The following is a 20,260-nucleotide window of genomic DNA, read 5'->3' on the forward strand; positions in this document are numbered from 1 at the left end:
GTAAGGGCATAATATTTATTGCTTTTGTTAAAGAGCGGTTGGTTATTTATTTCTTTATAATCCTCCATTCACATATTGTACAGTGAACAGATTGTATAGGAATAAATCCTATATCCCTAACCTAGTTTGTTTACACTGGCAACCACCTTGACAATAGCCTACTCGATACATCATAAAATATATCATGAAAAGTTGACATTTTATTTTCTTGTGTCTTATCACAAAAACTAGAAATTATTGCGAAGATTAAGTCTGAATAATGTAGCTTAGTTTATTACAAAAACTAGTGTTTCAAATAGTTGGTCATGTTTCGACAATTTAGAGAAAACACCTTGGTATCTCAACCTAAACCAGAAGTCCAAACAGTAAGTAGTCATTTTTACCTTTTGTACAACATAGCATATATTAATGTTTAATATATGTGTGAAATAGCTTTATTCAACATGCATTTCCACCAAGGTGATATCGCAGACAATGTATAATATAACTATAAATATGACAAATGTTTAATATAACTAACATTCACATTATAAATATATAAAATCTAATCACAATTTTGGTTTGTGTTTATCTTGAGCTCCTCTTTACATATTAGATGACAATAATGTAAATAGTGTTAAATATTAACACTATAGAGACAATGACTGATTGACTGGACAAACTTTAATGCCTTTGAATGACTGCTTCCATAGTAGTAATATCATAGAGAGCTATTTCCAAGTTTATTTGTAGTCTTTCTAATTGATTTTATACACCTTTTACATAAAACAAACAATGTGTGTCTGTTTGCATGTAATTTGGCATCCATACTGCATCTGTTTTAATTCTTCATGAGAGTCATAATTACCATTCAGTGTATTAGAGCTTTGTGTATGATCAACCTGTTTATGCTTATTAACATGTGTGTGTGTATAATTAACATATGTGTGTGTATAATTAACATATATGTGTATGATAAACATATGTGTATTTGACCTTTGTGTATAATCAAACGATCTATGTGTATTAGAGTTTTGTATATAATGTGTATTAGAGTATTGGATATAAAGTGTATTAGAGCTTTGTGTATAATCAACGTAAGTATATAAGAGCTTTGTGTATAATCAACGTAAGTATGTTAGAGCTTTGTATATAATCAACCTAAGTTAATCATATAGCTGAGTATATGATCAATTTAGCGGTATGTATTAGAGCTAAGTAATAATTAATCTATGTATGTTCTTGCATATAAACTTGGTGTGATAAATCCAGTAACTAAAATAAACTTTCGTATTAGAGATGCCATTATGCCTTTGAATTTCCAAAGACATTTATCAGAGAAATAAGAATACTTTTTTTTATTCTTAAAATATTTGCTTTTTTTTTTAGACCCATGATGACCTTGTCAAAATACACAAAGATGACCACAGCAGTGATGAAGAATTTGCATATGCAGATGTGGATTTACAAAATTTGGTGGGAAAACAAATTATCATGTGGTCACACAAAATGCCAGAAACCCTTGCTCTCTATACTCCACTGGCTGGCGATAATTTACTGAGAATGGCTACTTTTGCTATATCTAGTCTCCAATATGATAGACATAATGAAAAACTTATGGTGCTTAAACCAAAACGGAAAAGACCAGTCAACATTTTGGATATTTATCGTGTGAAACATGGTTCGTGTATTTTTATTGTGCCAAAGTGCGACCCAACAATAACGCTAGAAGCCAAACAACTGAATGCCAAATTCGATCTGGTTCTCAGTGTAGCCACAACTGTCGGAGAACTCAAACAATTTTTACACAATCAGAAAGGCTACCCGACAGATAGAATAGAACTTCTTTATAAAGATACACCATTAGTTAATACTAGACATTTGTTTGAATATAAGATAGGTCATAAATCACGCTTGTTTGTAATGTTACATCTTTACTATGATATATTAGTTCACATTGAATGTTTCTGGGGTCAGACGTACCATATTTACGTTGATCCATGTATGACAAGTACGAACATTATATATACCGCTTTAAAAAGAACGGTAGGTCCTGACATTAAAAATGTTATGGCCCTGTTTGAGCTATATTTACCCAAACACACTTTAGTGGTATATCATAAAAAGAATCCATTGAAATGGCATGAATGTTTAGGAATGTACCAGATCAAAGATGGCAGTACCCTTACTCTAACAACAGTCGGAATGTTCAACAAATTAGCGTTACAGACAATTCCTGTTACTATGGATGATGGTGTGACCAATACAGTATCTGTATCTCAGTTTGACTGCTGGTCTACAGTGGCACTGAAAATTCATGGAATAACGAGATTGCCGATGAACCTTATACGCTTGTATAAATCTAGAAAGGAAATTGATTTTTCAGAAACAGTTGGAGGTATGTGGAACAGCGGTATTGGACCCCACATCATGGCCTCCATATCGCAAGCCCAGATTGATCCGGATACACTTTATGGGTTGGAACTTAATATTATCCTTGGTACTGGTATATCAGAATACATCAGATGTGCTGCTAACAGAAAAATCAAAACTGTCAAAAAAAGACTACAAGAAATGGGTGTACCAAATGCTTCTGTATATGATATATATGCAGATGGCACAAAACTTCCAAACGATGGAAAAATAGCAGATGTAATGGATGATACTAGGATACCATTAAGTTTAAAATTAAAGAGTTACCCAATTTTTATCCATTCTCCAAAAACAATTATTTACAAAATGTTTGCCCATGCCCATGAAAGTTTGGCGACTTTTAAAGTTCGAATTCAGATGAAAACTGGCTTGTCAATCAAACATTATGATTTACTGATATCTGGCGAACTGATAACTGCAGGTGATGATACCCCTGTCTTCGATACAAACATTGCCATTAAAACATCCATATTTCTCATTCCGAAGGAAAAATGTAATACTTTTATTGTGATAGCTAACGATTGGCTGATCAAACTCAAAATACCCACAAATCCCATCTATAAACAAATAAAGGACATCCTGTGGAAAGAAGCGCAGATTCCTGACGGCAGTCTCTATTCTATAACAACTTTCTTACTCTGGTTTTATCAAAAAACGGATAAAAGAAAAGAACAAAATTCAAAGTCTAGGAAAATGTACAATCCTCTTGCAATTGAGGGTCCACAAGCTACAATGAGGCAGCCTGAATACCAAGATTATCAAGTGAAAGAACTACGACAAGATAAACATAATAAGTCATTAATTGTAGTCCATGGTGGCAAGAACCCACCCAAAAGTACATTTCCTTATAAACCTGGTGTTATTGACATGGATACAGCTGCTTTACTTTCACTTCGACAATAGTTTGTGTCAGATAAATTGGATTATATATGTGACTGAGAATATTTTTGGGTTTTTTTTAAGGAAGATTAGATTATAAATGACAATACAATGTGTATCTTTCTTACTCATGAACTAATTATAAGGTAATTATTCAAAACATGTTTCAAATCAATATTCTTTATTTCATGTTTTAATTAATGATTTATTTGGTTTAAAAAATATTTTATTTCTATTATATCATGATTATTTACAATACTGATATTGTGGATCTGAAAACAAGCCATAGCTTATATAAATTATTTAATGTATGTCTTTCATTGCTATTTTATAATCAGAAGATCGCCAAATTAAAATAAATACAATATAGAAATAGGTTATAGCAGGGTTCTTGTATGTATACAAAATTTACACTGTCCATCTACAATTAGCTTCGCATTAGAATAGAGTCAACAGAGTTGAACAGACATTAAGTATACTTCGAGAAATTGAGAAGTTCTCCTACCATTTCATGAAATTAAAACTGTTTATTTAGTCTTTGTGTGTAGCAAAGATGTAAAACTGATTAGAACCGCATTAAAAAATAATATACTAATTTTTGCAATCTGATTAAAATACAGATCTATATTTTGTTACGTTTTTTTTATACTTTCGATGACCTCCACAACATGAAAATCTGACTGTTTGTAGTGGGAGGTTGTGTCAGAGGTCAATCGAGCGGCTTTTACGTCCGACAACTCAAAATTGTTTTAATATAAAACTGTAAGATATTTACCTCCAACAATTCGTTTCCTTTATACCATTTGACACGAGCTCTAGTATCAGACACAAAACACTCCAACATACAAACTTTATTCCTAACACAATCATGTACTTCAGGTAGTTTCTGGGTGAAGTAATATTCTGGTTCCTTGGCTACAAAAGAAAAGCATTTGTTAAAGAATCAGTTTTACATACAATTATTATCTAGAAAAGATTACATCTATAACACATGACACAATAATATGGGATACAACTTAAATCTGCTTAGAATCTTGACAGAGAGAATGACATGCTTTAGATATTTGTGTTGATTGGCAATAGTGTACAACAGTCAACAGATTCTGCCACATCAAACCAAATTTCTTTTGACTAAGCTCTTGCATGACCTTGGTTTTTCGTCCCATCCGAACGACTAGACAGCTGTCCTTGTCAGGCCCTTCGTCCTGCATCACTGACAAGGGGGAACCACGCCAGAAAATCTGGATGGACTTTCTCGGCCAATGCAGAGATCGAACACCCGACCTTCAGGCTAGCGCTCTTGCATGAGCCATTCCAGCTTACTCTGAAGTTACTCTGAAGAAATTATTAATTTAGCCTGTTTCATAAATATGTATCTCATGACTGGACCGAACAGAGTTAAGTGTTTCTAAATATTAATATTTTACAATTAAAGTATCTGACACTCAGATTTCATCAATATAACTACTGGTCCATAGCCTTAATATCTATCTTTTGATTGTGTGACATCACTCATTTAGAGAAACTGAGCAATAATAAAGATCAAAAAACTGTTAGAAGGTTAGTACACTTAATCCCCTTAGCTGATGACCAGACCTTAATACCCAACCATCATCATCCATAACATATTAGCTTTGAAAAGAACATAAATTTCTTATACTTAATTCAATGGAATATAATTACTTATTCTTTTAGTGGCATTAAGCGATCGGGGAACACATTAACAGAACACAGTTTTTATGGGATACAATCACTAGTTTATTCTAAAAGCACGACGTTTTTGTGCTTGATAACGATAAGAGGATACTTGTCGAAACGTCGTGCTTTTAGAATAAACTAGTTATTGTATCCCATAAAAACTGTGTTCTGTTAATATAATTACTGTTTATTATTGAGTGAAATTTCAGCTATAATTCTATAGTCATTATCAAACAAACATAAAATATAAAATATGATATGCACGTTACTAATCACCTGCTCTATGCACGTTACTAATCACCGGCTCCATCTTTTTGTATTTTCCCTAGAATCTGGGAGGAATTATTGAAATAAAAATATACCATGTTAGTCCTGCAATTACTTACAATGTAGTTTGTTCCTTGCAGACATTAAACCCCATTTCTCTCTATATTCTCATCCAATCTACTTAATACAAACCTTGTATTAAAATAGGACTTGAAATATAAATGTTGATTTATTAAGACCGTAAGACTCTGGTTAGTGTGGGCATTATTTACCTTCAACATAAAGCCAAGCTGATGTAGAGACCTTGTTGCATTGGCAAGTGTATTTTCCACCATCTTCTAGTTTGACGCTATTGATAGTAAGGATAACTTTGTTATCTTCAAGTTCAAAATGATGCTTGTGACTGTGGAAAATCTCCATTTTATTTTTGAACCATTTTACTTTGGGATTTCCCTTGCAGAAGACACACTCCATTTTGATCTTTTTAGTGCCTTCCAAAGTCTTCTGATCTTCAAGATCTTCCAAAAATGTTTCCACTTCCTATTTTTTTGTGGGAAAAAATTTATTATTAATACAGTAGTAAATAAAAGAAGAGGAAAAGAATTGACAAAGAATTAGCTCTGTTTTAAATTTAACCTATCAATCGAATTGATCTTTAAGACATCATCCAAATTTATTAGTTCTAGTCCTTTTAAATCGTGTACCAGTATTGGTATCAATATTTACACTTTTTTTTCTCAGATATCAAATATCTTAATCAAATTAATCTGTAATCTTACTGTCATAATAATAAAGGCTGTTACGTATGAATACAGAATACAAGATACATATATAAAAAATATCTTTACATAAAAACATATAAAAATACATTTTCATAAAATCAAATCCTATTAAATGGTTGGAAAAGTGATATGGTACAAAAATCATAGATCAGTGTAATAAATTTGCCAAAGGAAACAACATGCATGGCAAAAAGTAAAATGTCAATAGCTTTAAAAAATTAACCATGCTAAATACTAAAGCCTCTTTGAACCAGTATAAACAAACCATTTCAAGAGACATTATGTGAGAGCCTTCTGGCTTTGAATGTTATATAAATCATTATTTAGACATTTATTTGCATGACAAGCCTATAATCAACTCTCTAGGTCGTTGAATGGCTTGGATATTGAGTGGATTAGGCCAAAATTTTCCAAAAATTCATCTCTTTATTCACAGAGATTACTGATAAATGCATTCACAGCCTTCTATTCTTATATAATAAAAGTCTTATTTGGATTAAAAGAAATACAAATTTAATTGAAATTTACTTGCTTCAGCTGTCTGAATCCTTATGAAACAACCCATTCATATATTCACTAAGAATAAACTAATTTGTATGAAATTTTATAGGAAGAAAGATCAGCTCATTCTCTAAACCTCGCATAATGCCTCACTAATTGTATTTATTTAAAATCTAAAACATTCTAAAACCCCATTAATTTCATTTCATTTTTTCTATCCACCACTTGACAGGAGCCATTGTCCAGATTTTAAGTAAACAGATTCACTCTGAGAAGCTAAGTTAGAATAGGTCAATTTGAATAATTTTCTAACCTCAACTTTGGATATTGAACTCAATATTCAACTTTTATTCTGGCATATTGTAGCTTTAATAATCTCAAAATATATAAAATAAGGAAGTGTGGCTCTATGTGCTGGACCAGATGAAATTTACCATAACATATTTACTCCTACTTATTTTTACATAATATACTAAAGATAACCACCATTTTTCCCGGAGTAATAAACTGTAACATGCAACAAGCACAATAATAAAAGCATATTTTCTACCATAAATAAGTGGAAATTAATGATTTATATAGAAAAGTGGCGGTGGGGACTACAAAACACTTACCACTGGTGAATTTATTGAACATTATCTGTTAGGGATTATTATATAAATTATAATGATTTGTTTTGGATTTTATGTTAAGAGAAAAAGCTATTATGATCGCCTAGAGCTTAACCAAACTTGATGAAATTCAAATTTTTTGAACTAGTGTGATAATAAAGATGGAGACATTCCAGAGACATTACAACATTTTATAATTTCCAAAGTATTGATATGTTTGCATAAGCTCCAGACAAAGTGAGAAAGAAAAGAGACATACATGGAAAGTTTGTGTGCAAAATGAATTTAAAAAGACAATAGGTGTATTGTTATGTTTTTGTTATGTTACCATAGTTACTACTAAGCCAGGTTACATTCCATTAGAAACTTGTAGCCAGGTAAGACAAGTAGACATCTAACGCTATTATTATTATTTATTATTAATACATTTTTGGTTAGAAATTTAAACAAAGGTTGTTTAGGTAATTGATTTTTTTTTTATATTAAGCAGTTTTTGTTAGCATGAATCGTTAAAAGGGTTGTTTAGAATTTATTCTCTACCTCCTTCTTTTTCTTAGCTTTTTGAAGCGTGGGCCAATCAGGAATACAATCTGCTAAAGAAGTTCTGCGCTGTTGCATTGAAGAACGTCGTTGCTGCTGTTCAAGAGCTTCTAACTGATCAGCATTCAGAGCTTTGACGTCTGTTGGCTCAATGGAGGCTCTACGTTGCTCTATCTTCTTTTCCTTATTGCATTAATTAAATTCAGAATTAAAATAATGATACATATCTAAATGTTTGCATTGAACGCATCTGCCTTAAAAACCATTTGCTAAAAGTATTAATTTGTTAGTATTATAATAGTAATACATGTAGTTGTTTGTGCAGTGTGTCCTATTATGTATGTACAACCTGTGTCCTATGTCTGTTTTTTTCTAAGGCCTTACATTATGAAAATATCTCTAAGTTAGATATCTATGTAAAACACAAAACCAAAAAAAAACTAGCTAATCTTCACACCTCTGAAATAAATCATGTCAACTATTTCAATAAATAACAAATGTGTCATACACCACACTGCAAAAGGCAATAATCTACCATATTTCCTTTCAACAAAAGATAAGATGACATCATTCCATTAAAAAAAAACATTTTGGAGTAAAAGATCCATGTTCCTTTTTTTTTCCAATTTCCTCCTGAGCTTCACCTAAATTTAACTGTAATACTCTTGGTATGAATACATAGAGTAGACCTTTTATTGTTATGTGATCAGAATGATAATTTTGTCCAGGCTTCATCTTATCTCTTGTAATAAAGAAACTGTGCTACAGTATATATTGGAAATATAATATATAACTTATTTCAGAAAAGCTGTATGCAATATGCACAACCCTAACAATTTCAGCAAGACATGCCTTTTGCAGAGTTGCTGAAGCCTCCAATTCTGCCTTGGTACTATCTCGTGAGGCCCGTTTATATTCTCCACGAGTCACTTCTGTACGTCCAATCTTAAGATTAAAAATTGAAGTCGTAAATTAATAAATAAACATAAAATACTGAACACATTGACCCTAGTCTCTAATTGTCCTAGTCTGGGGAGTTTTTTTTAGTTCCACTGTAGATAAATACTGGTACGTCCTAGTAATCTTATGACAAGATAATGATTAGAAAAATGAAAAATATAACAAACTGTTTTATAAATGCTGAGAATATATGCTCTCACATCATTACATAAGCTTAAGTAAGTCCAATTACATTCAGAATGTGAATATAAAGTTCAGTTAGTCACTGAATGTGAAATATATGATTCAGTTGCTTAGACAATGTGAATATAGAGTTTTGTATCCAGATACTTATACAAATTCCATATTCAGTTCTGTGTCCAGATATTTATACAAATTCCATTTTCTGTTGCTTACAGAATGTGAGTTAAAAGTTCTGTATTCAGTTGCTTGCTGAATGTTAATATTAAGTTCTGCATTCAGTTGCTTACAGAATGTGAATTAAAAGGTCTGTATTCAGTTGCTTACAAAATGTAAATATAAAGTTCAGTATTCAGTTACTTACAGAACACAAAAATAAAGTTCAGTTGCTTACAAAATGTGAATATAAAGTTCAACTGCTTACATAATGTGGTCATAAAGTTCAGCTGCTTACATAATGTGAATATATAGTTCAGTTAATTACAGAATGTGGATACAAAATTCAGCAACTCACAGAGAGAGAGAGAGAGAAATGGGGTTAAACGTCCACTCGACACAAACTAGGTCATTTCGGGACTAACATATGGTTTAATTTCATTTCAATAATTCGCTTGCGCGTAGGGGTCTTTAGCAGTGGGATGAAACCGGAAAAACCCACGAGGTTGGACAGGCGACCCTACTCCTTGTCACGTACAACCGGGGATTCGAAACCACGCCAGTCGACTCAATGACAGACTTTATGATACAGCGCGCGCCAGCAACCCCCAGCAACTCACAGCAGGTGAATTAATTATGGATGTGTTGTCAAGATTCCTCCCAATTTATTAGGGTGGTCATCATATTTTTAAGCAAGAGTTAATTAATGTTATAGTATTTAGTGATCAGGAAACACATTAACAGAACACAGTTTTTATGAGAAACAATCACTAGTTAATCATTTTACCATGTATATTTTATAAGAAAATCATGTAATAGATATGTATCTCTTAAAAAACAGAGAATAGAATACCTTTTCTTCTTCACTGTCACTTCCTTCAGGAACTTTCTTCAAGTTCTTTTTCATCACTTCAATTTGAGACAAACGACGACCTTTTTTGTCAACTAGAAGGTAAAAAGATAAAAAAACAGATATTTTACTCTAATTAAACAGATTCATTAGGTTTATTTTTTTTTTAAATGATGATTTCCAGCCTGATAGTAATGAATGTAACATTAGAAAACGCGTAAATTTTGTGTATTTCCATTGAATTGAAGTGGAACAATACTAGAAAACTACGTTTTGAGGGGCCAAATACGTTGATCATATGAGTTTAGTTGGAAGTTACAGTTTGACAGGAGAAAAAAAAAACCAAAGTAGATATGAGAAACCCAACTGTCATGTACTGGTAATACACAGTTTACAACTCTAATGTTACAAGGCAGACTTACCTAGGAACATGAATTGACAAACATAGATAGACCGATTGACAAAGAAATAATACAGAGATAAACAAACAGAATGACTTAATAAATGACAAGATGAAAAACATTATATAACAAATAAATTATACAAACAATTTATAAAATAAATATTCTGCATTAAAGAAACATTTTCCACACACAATTATATAAAACATAAACTTTCTTTCTTCTTTTACTTAACAAAAAATTGTGTAGAATAATTTGAAACAACCTGCCTATTTTTATAAATTATGTAATTATGTTAATTACATTATGTATCTAGCTACAAGGTGTCTTAAGGATTAGGCTACTGATTACTGGTAACACTACTGCTGTAGTCAGCCTATTGCTCACTATAGAACTTGTATTATTAGAAGCATGTATTAACTTCTATAAGATGAACTTATATTAATTCCTGATTCTACGGTACAATATGACAACATGAAATATACACAAATGTACATGTATTACATTAAACATAAATAACTTAATATATGTTACTGATATAAAGTATTAAAAGAAATTGTTACTGTCATAAGAGAAAATCATTATTAATTGTTACTGAATGACAAAAGAGATCAACATTTTTTGCAGTTTATTTATTTGTGAAGCTCTGAAATCTAAATACAAATACTCGTACATGTAGTACATTCCGGTAGTTCTTTAAAACACCATTATGAATTTTAGAGTTGTTCCCCATTGTTCACTGCTTTGTTTAATGCCACAGCACAAACACCCCTTTAAAGATTAACCATAGGGAATGTAAAATCTCTGTAAGTCAACATATAAAAATGTTCGAAATATCGAGTTAGGTTGAATAAATTTTGTGTGAAAACTAGCACATTAATCTTTTGTCATTCTAATAGGAAGATAGGTGAGAATATTGATTGATCAGTGGAGAGTTTTCAGTCATGCCATTTCCAGCCATCCAAAATAGCTAGCAGTAGAATGTTATATAACACATAGAGAGAAGCTGAAAGAAATTTATCTAAAGAAAGAAATATTAATGTTGAGATTTATAAGGCCAATGAAATGCTATATTATAAATCTAAACGCACATTAACACATAAACAATTTACACAAAAACAAACAGACAAAGAAAGACGTAAACAATTAGGATCTACTCTTTAGTGATTATTACAACATTAGATATTAATAATAGATCAAAGAATATTTACATTGATAGTGTATGCATGTTAGTTTCTAGCTGAAAATTTTAGGTATTTCTGCATCAAACTTGAAAGATTCATCTTTCTTTGAAATGTATCTTTTGTTGGTGTTAATTATTCAACCCATTAACAAAGTTTTAGACACTGTCAGTATGAGAAAGAGTTGATTTGTTTTGAAAAATAAACAGAATTTAGGATTCAAATGCAAAATTCTTGCCATTTTACCAGCTAGAAGTTAGTATTCCTACACTATTAATTTTGTGTTCTAAAGAAACCTAGATTAAATGAAGGCCTATTTACTACTACTGTACTATCTTTCATTTTTGTTTCTAGAGAGAAAATTATCCTAGTGAGCAGAGTACAATGATTGGCAAATCCTAGGCTAAATGTAGAAGTTTCATTCTGCTAAGTACACTGAGCGCTCACCTCAATTTATCCTCTAACATCTGCCGAGTTCCACATAAGACCACACAGAATGGACTAGAAGTACATGTAAAATAGGTTTCCGATCTGCGTTATGTACAACTGTAGTGAAAGTGTTATTATTGCATATCAATTATACAGTTTATGTTGTAATTAAATAAAAGAAAATATAACTGAATTATGTAAGAACTTAAGTTTTAATTAAATAAATTTGACGGGGGATTAAAATTAAACACTTATTTTTATCAAAATGTCCATGCTTTGCTCTACACTGTTTAACCTTTATCACAAGAAATAAGTTCTTTGAAAGCAGTCTGTTAATAATTGTTACTACCAGCTTTCCAATCATGCAAGTACGTGAAAATCCATATCGATTTTTGTAAAAAAATTTGTGAAAAAGACAGGAAGCTGACGATACGTTAATAGTTACTAAAGAGAAGATCCTAACTCAGACTGACATTAAATGAAGTTTTAACACATATAACAACAAACAGATAATAAAAACTATACAAATGGACCAACAAGTCCATTACAAAGGTTTATAATACCTTCTTCTGAAATGAGAAAAGACAAAACATACAAATGATATCAATTTTGACAATGAAACAGAAAAACATAGGTTGCCAGGCAAACAAAACATACACCCATTAGCAGCAACTTTACCCAAAAAGTTATGAGCTAAACAATTCATAAAATGTTTTAAAAAGAATGGATTATAATTAAAGCCTCAGAAAGATCGGATCATAATTGAAGCCTCTACGATGCTATCAAGATCATGTAATAATGGGAGATAACTCTGAAAGTGAAAGTTATCATCGCAAAATGTTTGAAAATCAAATGGTTTCTTCCCTTCAATAGGATAGACAAACAATATAACATTTCACAAAGATCAGATCATAATTGAAGCCTATACGTTGCTTACAAGATTGTGTAACAAAGGGGGATAACACCGGAAAATATTATCACAAAATTTTTGAAAATATATAGGGTTTCTTTGCTTCAAAAAGGATAGACAAAAAATATAAAATTTCAAAAAGATCAGATCAGAATTGAAGCAACTATCAACATTTCATAACAAAGTGGAACAATAAAATAGACAGCCCAAATCAACTCCAGAAAGATATATGGAATATTGTGGCCTCTAGTATACTAATAAGGAATCTGAATGACAGATCGACAGATGTAGACTTCATAATAAAGGAGCATAGCAAAGGTAAGTTATCAACAAAAATTAATGAATATCAATGATGGTCTTAATTTCAATAAGATAGACAAAAAATCAAAAAAATCAGAAAGACTGGATCATGATTGGAGCCTTTAAGATGCTGACAAGATTTTGTAACTGAAATCGCAGGCTTCATCATTTTAATAAGATAGACAACCCATATCAACTTGTAGCCTCTATTGTGCTAACAAGATATATAACATAACTGATGGATGTGGTCGTAAAAAAACCTGTTTATATCATAATACATCATGTTTACAGTGTATACAAATTTAAATTTCAACAAGAAGACAACAACAACAAATAAATAATATGTAATTTCCGTGTAGGTCTGTAAATATTTTGTCACAAGACAACCACACGGGCAATATAATCACTGCCCTGTTTTCCCTCAACTTTAGCATGCATGTAAATGAGTAAAGTGTTGAACCCCCAAAATAAAAGCTACAAAAATAATTTATGCAATAATTGATCAATAAAAATATGACAGTAGAATGAATGTGAGTAGAAATGACCATTAAAACAACTCTTACCTGGTTTTAAACTTCCCCAGTCAACCTCTTCATCATCCTGTCCTTTTTTACCTTGTTCTCTATAATATATAAAACATTTGTCAGTCACATACATTTCCGTATTTCGTGGTATCTCTTATTTTATCAATTTTTAGCTGGATGTTCTGAATAAAATTGGTCTAATGTGTGTGCTTCATTAGGTATGTCAATGTGCTAAGGGGCGTAGTTTCAATCCCAATCTTATATGTGACATCGAGTAGGTTATCTGTCCAACCTTGTGGGTTTTCTCCAGGTCCTCCAGTTTCCTCCCATTGCTAAAGACTTCCACGCGGAAGCGAATTAGTCCCCAAATTACCTAGTTTGTAACGAGCGGATATTAAATATAGGGGTTTAATATAGGCTATGCCTGATCCCCAATCCCTATTCAGATACAAATCTGAATAAAAATATTGCTTAAAAAAAAATTCTCTCTTTCTCTTGATAAAGAAATTAGTATTAATCCATAAATTATCTCTTTTAAGATTATTGGATAACACAACTTACCTGTGTTTAAGAAGATTTCTGAAATCCAGACTTGAATCTTTTTGATCTGTTTAAAGAAAGTGGTATTATTTATTAATGTTTAACTTAAGGTTTCTTATCTATGAAGTCACCTGATAAAAGACAGACATTTCATGTATTTCATGTGGTGACCTGCATCAATTCTTGATAAATCTGGCATAGGTACTGTTATTACTATATAATTTATTGATGCCAACATAGGCATAAGAGGACAGTGGCGGAAAAAGTTTTACAAGAATGTGTTAAAAATGAAATATTTTGGGAATATTGCACAGATCTATCATACAAGTTTTAACGGACCAGCCTCTCTAAGGTGAAATCAGCCAATAGCAATAAATTGAATATTCTAGGCTCTTAAACTCTTATCTTCTCAAATATACTGGCCCCAAATAAGAGAATCTACCCACCTTTAATAAAAACACTGAATGTAGCTGTGTCAGTGGTATGACCATCTTGTTCAAGAATAACTGAATATTTAGCTTCATCAGTTTGTCGACTTTTCTTAATTTCAAGATCAGCTCCACTTTTAGAGACACTGATAGCTGTTCGACTGTCATCACGAATTTCACGACCAGCTCGTTGGAATTTGACAGTAGGCATGCCACTTCCCTGACAGTCAATTCCAATAGATACTCTGACAGGGTCACCTGTTTAAAAAAAAATTAATAATTACTATTACGGATAATAGCAAGTATCAAGAGATACATTTCATAATAAAGTTTTTAAAACAATTATGCAAGATTTAGAGAAAGAGGTGGCTGGTCTTGCTATAATAGTTCAAAATAGTTAAAAAAAATAGATAAAGAAAAAAAAAAGAATATATTCAAAAATTGAAGTCAAATTACATTATTCAGAGCGAAGGTATGATTGTTTAAAGTTTTGACAAGAATAGCAATAAACTGTCTTTGACGATTGTTGATTTACAGTTATCTGAATCTGTACGTCGCAGTGCCTGTTACAGCATATATTATATTCTTGATTGTTATATTCTTGAATTTCAAGCACCATTGCCATGATAATAAATTAAAGTCTTGACTTTCAGTCAAGAGTCCTATTATCTAGAGAGTTCATTATGGGTTTGTCATGTCAATAAATGTCTAAATAATCTATAATATAACATTTAAACTAAACCCACAAAACGCTCAGCAATATGCAAGTTTAGTTCTTTCATAAGGGCTCTTTAATACAGATAGAAGAATAAAATTATATACCACCAAATAAAACATCATAAACCCATCTCTGGCCATTGTTACTGGTGAATTTAAGATACATACCTTCAACGACCACAACATTATCTGGTTTGGAAGTAAAGATTGCTCCTGACCCTGCTTTAGGTGCAGGTTTATTAGATTTATCATCAGTAGAACCCTGAAATTGACCAAATGAATTGAATAAAAATAACAAATTATTTGTTAAATTTTCTAAAAAATTGATATACCTATAAGTATTTTTAATCCAAAATTTTCAGTTGTGCATCTGTTTAATTCATTACATTCAACTTTCACTTAAAAAGTGCATAATGATAAATGTATGGTTCTGATCTGAAAACAAAATGATAATAGACATTTCTGACTTACGCCACCAACTTGAAGCTTAACCCGTGTCATGATAAATTATAAAATATCCAAAAATAATCCTTTTAATATCCACAAAAATAGTTTAATCCTGTAGCAAAACGAATCCAGGCAAATTAAAAACCATCACAACACTATAATGCGCAAAATTCTAATTCCCAAAATTACTCCTTCAATTATAATGATAATTCCTTAATCTTGTTGTAATTTTACTCATATTCTTTACACAAAATCACACCACATTTGACATTATTCCATTTCTAATTTAAATCCCATGTTAACTAATCAGACAGGCTTTACACTGACACTACTCTCTTCTTCAGCGGCTATTTCCGAAATGATGATTAACTACTGAAATAGCTTTATAACTGACACAGCCAAACAACCCAAAATGGCAAGAAGAAACCGTTTAAAAAAAGGCTTTACTCTTTGACATCTCTCAAATTTATCAATGAGAAAACAAGACCTTGACATCTGAGAACCAAAAACAAAAGGTAACAAAATTAAATCTGCCTGCTTCAAACGTCATCCTTAAAGCAATCTGTAAAACCAGAAGGCAACCACAAGGGCGTGTTGATTGAAACGGTACATCCTAAAATTTTGTAACAATAACAAAGCCAGTTGAAGATTGATGGATAAACCAATTTGCCCAATCTATTTATGAATAATGTAAGAAATAGCCCAAAGTTTGTAGTTCAGTCACTATATAAGTAAAAAGTCAGGCTGTAATGTAACCAGGTATATTCCTATTAACACCAGAAATCTGAGAAACCAAAAAAAATAAAGTAATGTTTTGGTTATTTTTGTTGAACGCCTTAAAGAAAACAACATATCAATCTAAAAAAGTAACATAACTTAACCATGATTAGTTTTCTTTTCACTTTTAAACTTCAAAATTTATATTTATACATATACCTTATAATTTATTATAGCCAACCTTATAATTTGTTATAGCCACTCTGACACTAACGATAACTAATATTCTGCAAATCTACCTAATTCTTAGAATTTCTCACAATCCTTAAGAACTATATTTAAATCTTGACATTTTTCCAGTCTGCATCAAAATTTCTAAAAAGACCACACCATTATGTTCAAATAGAAAGACTAATCTCTTGAGATAAATTGCATGTAACTAAATTCTATGTAGGTTAATCAATTGAGTTGTTTTTGTTATTTACTACAGTGAGACAGTTAAAGGAGAATTCCCAGATTTCATAGACACTGCAAATCAACATAAGCTATAAAGTATGTATGTCAAAAAACAAAATGTGATGCCTCTTTCCTTGTCTGAAAGTTCCAGCTCAAAAGATTGAACCTATCGGAAACATTTGATAGATTTGCACAACAGGGTTCCATAGCTCCAGTATAACATCGGCAAGTATATAGGCATGGTTATCGAGACACTTACAGTCTGGTATTTGGGGATGTATAGCTGAGCCCACAGGGAAACTAAAAGTTTGATTTTTTTTGAATAAAGGTTTGTACATATCCTTCAAGATAAACAGTTTTAGTCACTCAAATATATCTGGGATTGCTCCTTTAAATGTGAATACAAAAAGAAGTAAATCGACTTACCGGTGCCGGTCCTATTTACAAAAGAAAATCAAAAGGAAAAAATTATTAAAGTATCTATTTTCTTGAAGCAAAGTTAATGAACAGCTAATATCAATTAAATCTGTGTTTTGTAACTAATATTAGTTACATTGAAATTTTATTATTAAACTTATATGAAAATTAAATTAAATTTATATGAAAATTACATTTACATGTATATGAAAATTACGTTAATATACTGAGCGCCATGGAAAACGCATCACTTTTTTTCCCAAATATTTTATTACTAGGTGGTTTTGTATATATAATATTATGCAATACTATGAACTATTGTTTCACACAATGCTCCCAAACGCAAAAAATATCGGCCCGTGTGCACAAAAAAAAATTGCACGAGATGCACATGAAAAACCCAATATTCACGTGCAGCATTGTGTGTGAGCCCTTTAAAAGCATGTTTTCAACTTAATGTGCAGTACATGAACTGTGAAACGTCAATCTGTCGTAATTTGTTGTTGGACGTGTGAAGGAATCGAGCTATAGATGTCGAGAATTACTGAAAATCAACAGAATGAAGCCATGGGAATGTCAAGGGCTGGCATGTCTACACGTGCTATTGCCAGACACTTCAATTGTCATCAGTCCACTATTGTAAGGTTGGTGGAACGTGGATCAACACGTGACCGCCAACATCCTGGTCCACAACGCTTTACAACCCAGGCTCAAGACCGCTACATCCGGGTCACTCATCTGCATGACAGATTCCGCCCAGCGACTCAAACAGGTGCAGCAGTCGTCGGAAGACAAGGAATAGTAAGTGCCAACACCGTAAGACGTCGTCTAAGAGAAGTAGGACTTCGTGCCCGACGACCTTATGTTAGAGTTATCCTCAGGGATCATCACCGTCAGCGGCATTTGATATGGGCTCAAGGACACCAGACATGGAGAAGAGTAGACTGGCAAAGTGTGCTCTTCGGTGATGAGAGTCGCTTTTATCTTTATCACGCTGATGGCGGTCAACGTGTGTGGAGACGTCTTGGGGAATGTCTTGCAGACTGCTGCGTCTTCAAAAACGAATTGATGGGGTGGGGGAAGTGTAATGGTGTGGGGAGGCTTCACATTTCATCCCCGGACCGCCCTACACATTTGCAGGGGTCGCGTTAATGCTGTAGCCTACCATGATGATGTCTTGCAACCAATTGTTGTTCCGATGTTTCGAGCGCACCCACAACTTCAGCACTTCCAACAGGATAATGCACGTCCGCATACCGCCCGTTTTAGTATGGACTACCTGGCTGCTAACAACATCAATGTCTTGGACTGGCCAGCCATGTCTCCGATAGAACATGTCTGGGATGAGATTGGACGCCGTCTGTATCGGAGACCACAGATGCACACCATTGCTGCTTTAGAAGTTGCTCTTGTCCAAGAATGGAACAATGTGCCCCAGGCCTTCTTTCAAACATTGGTAAATTCCATGCGACGTCGCTCCACAGCGTGCGTAAGAGCCCGTGGAGGACACACGCGCTACTGACATCTGTGTCGTACTTTTGGTTTTGACCCCTCTGACTTTGTACCGTTGATTACAGATTAAACATCCATAAATGTACAAATGTGTTGTTATTGATGTGTTCCCATTTGAATATTGTTCACAATAAGAAGTAAATAAATAAGATATGTTTACAGGATCATTTTGTTATACGAAAAACTAAGTGATGCGTTTTCCATGGCGCTCAGTATATCATATTAAAATTGAATATTTAAAAATTAAAAACCAAAATGATGTTTTTAGTATGTGACTGATATTTTCTTCTCCTCAGAAATTTACATATCAATAAACATTGAAGAATGATTCACCTGTTAAATATATCTAAGAAGATGTCTAATACAAATTCAAAATCATCACAATTCTAAATGTAGCGCCAAGTCATTCAATGATTTCTGAAGCATTGCTATATATAGGCAGAATATGTAGTTTCCTAACCATTTCAAAAAGAACTATGTACTAACGCCCTAAGTAACTCATAGGTCTCTAACAACAGGATTCTTGATACTTCTGGTAATATGACTATCAGTGACTAAAAAAGCTTTAACCAGAAGTTGCCCCATCAACCAAGGCTACAAACCTTTTTGGGCTTTCAGAATTAAAATACAATATATTTACCTTATGATTAGGGCTGTACATACCGTGGATGTGAAAGGGTATGATCGTCCAGGTGTTTAAGAACCCATGTCAAGTCAATAAAAATTACATTATTTGTTACTACTAACCTTCTAAACTGGAAATAGCTGTACACATAATGACCTTATAACACAGACACAGACAACTACATAAATACAATCCTATCAAATATCTAACAGCAAGCTCTAATACAGAAGTGGAAATTAACTCCCATGTTGAGTAGAAAGGAATCAACACCTATGTTGAGTAGAATGGAATCAACTCCCATGTTGAGTAGAAGGAAATTAACTCCATGTTGAGCAGCAGGGAATCAACTCCATGTTGAGCAGAAGGGAATCAACTCCATGTTGAGCAGAAGGGATGAACTCCATGTTGAGTAGAAGGAAAAACATGATTATGAATGCTAAAATCTATCATCCTAAACCCTGACTTGCAAAGACACATTTAGAGAGGCAAACCCTTTAAGGTTATTGATCTTAAGCACTTTACTTATGAATCTTAATTAGGCCAATTTTCTATTTACTTACCTATAATTCAAAATAAATAACTACTTATTTTATGATACTTTGTTAGATGTGTTACAGGGACAGATAGTGATTATCTAACCTACCTCCATTCACCTCCCCTCCATCATCACCTTCATCTTCTTCTTCTTCGTCATCTTATTTAACAATTGATAATAATATAACCAAACATGCAAAACAACATAACTAAACTAATCTAATTATCTGTATAGAAATAGCTTGTATAAAAAAAAACATTGGTATATTTCATTACGATTACAAAA

The 20,260-nt window shown here is 32.4% G+C and overlaps 2 protein-coding genes across 2 annotated transcripts in view; one reads left to right on the forward strand and one right to left on the reverse strand.

The window, feature by feature from the left end:
• LOC126824699 (twitchin) overlaps positions 1-20,260 on the reverse strand; it is a 73,808-nt gene that overhangs the window by 51,431 nt on the left and 2,117 nt on the right. Inside the window, exons 4-13 of the mRNA XM_056101745.1 lie at positions 20,084-20,134; positions 17,313-17,323; positions 15,435-15,528; positions 14,568-14,807; positions 14,143-14,188; positions 13,621-13,679; positions 9,840-9,931; positions 7,691-7,873; positions 5,529-5,796; positions 4,067-4,206 (exon numbers count right to left, since the gene is read on the reverse strand). Of these exons, the coding sequence (XP_055957720.1) occupies positions 4,067-4,206; positions 5,529-5,796; positions 7,691-7,873; positions 9,840-9,931; positions 13,621-13,679; positions 14,143-14,188; positions 14,568-14,807; positions 15,435-15,528; positions 17,313-17,323; positions 20,084-20,134 (1,184 nt within the window). The remainder of the gene's footprint in view (positions 1-4,066; positions 4,207-5,528; positions 5,797-7,690; positions 7,874-9,839; positions 9,932-13,620; positions 13,680-14,142; positions 14,189-14,567; positions 14,808-15,434; positions 15,529-17,312; positions 17,324-20,083; positions 20,135-20,260) is intronic.
• On the forward strand, positions 150-3,906 carry LOC126824701 (uncharacterized). The gene is made up of 2 exons (XM_050554026.2): positions 150-365; positions 1,369-3,906. Exons 1-2 carry the CDS (start codon positions 306-308, stop codon positions 3,313-3,315), a joined length of 2,007 nt encoding a protein of 668 aa, XP_050409983.2. The 5' UTR covers positions 150-305; the 3' UTR covers positions 3,316-3,906.

The sequence above is a fragment of the Patella vulgata genome, chromosome 6 (assembly GCF_932274485.2).
Source record: "Patella vulgata chromosome 6, xgPatVulg1.2, whole genome shotgun sequence".
Lineage (NCBI taxonomy): Eukaryota > Metazoa > Mollusca > Gastropoda > Patellidae > Patella > Patella vulgata.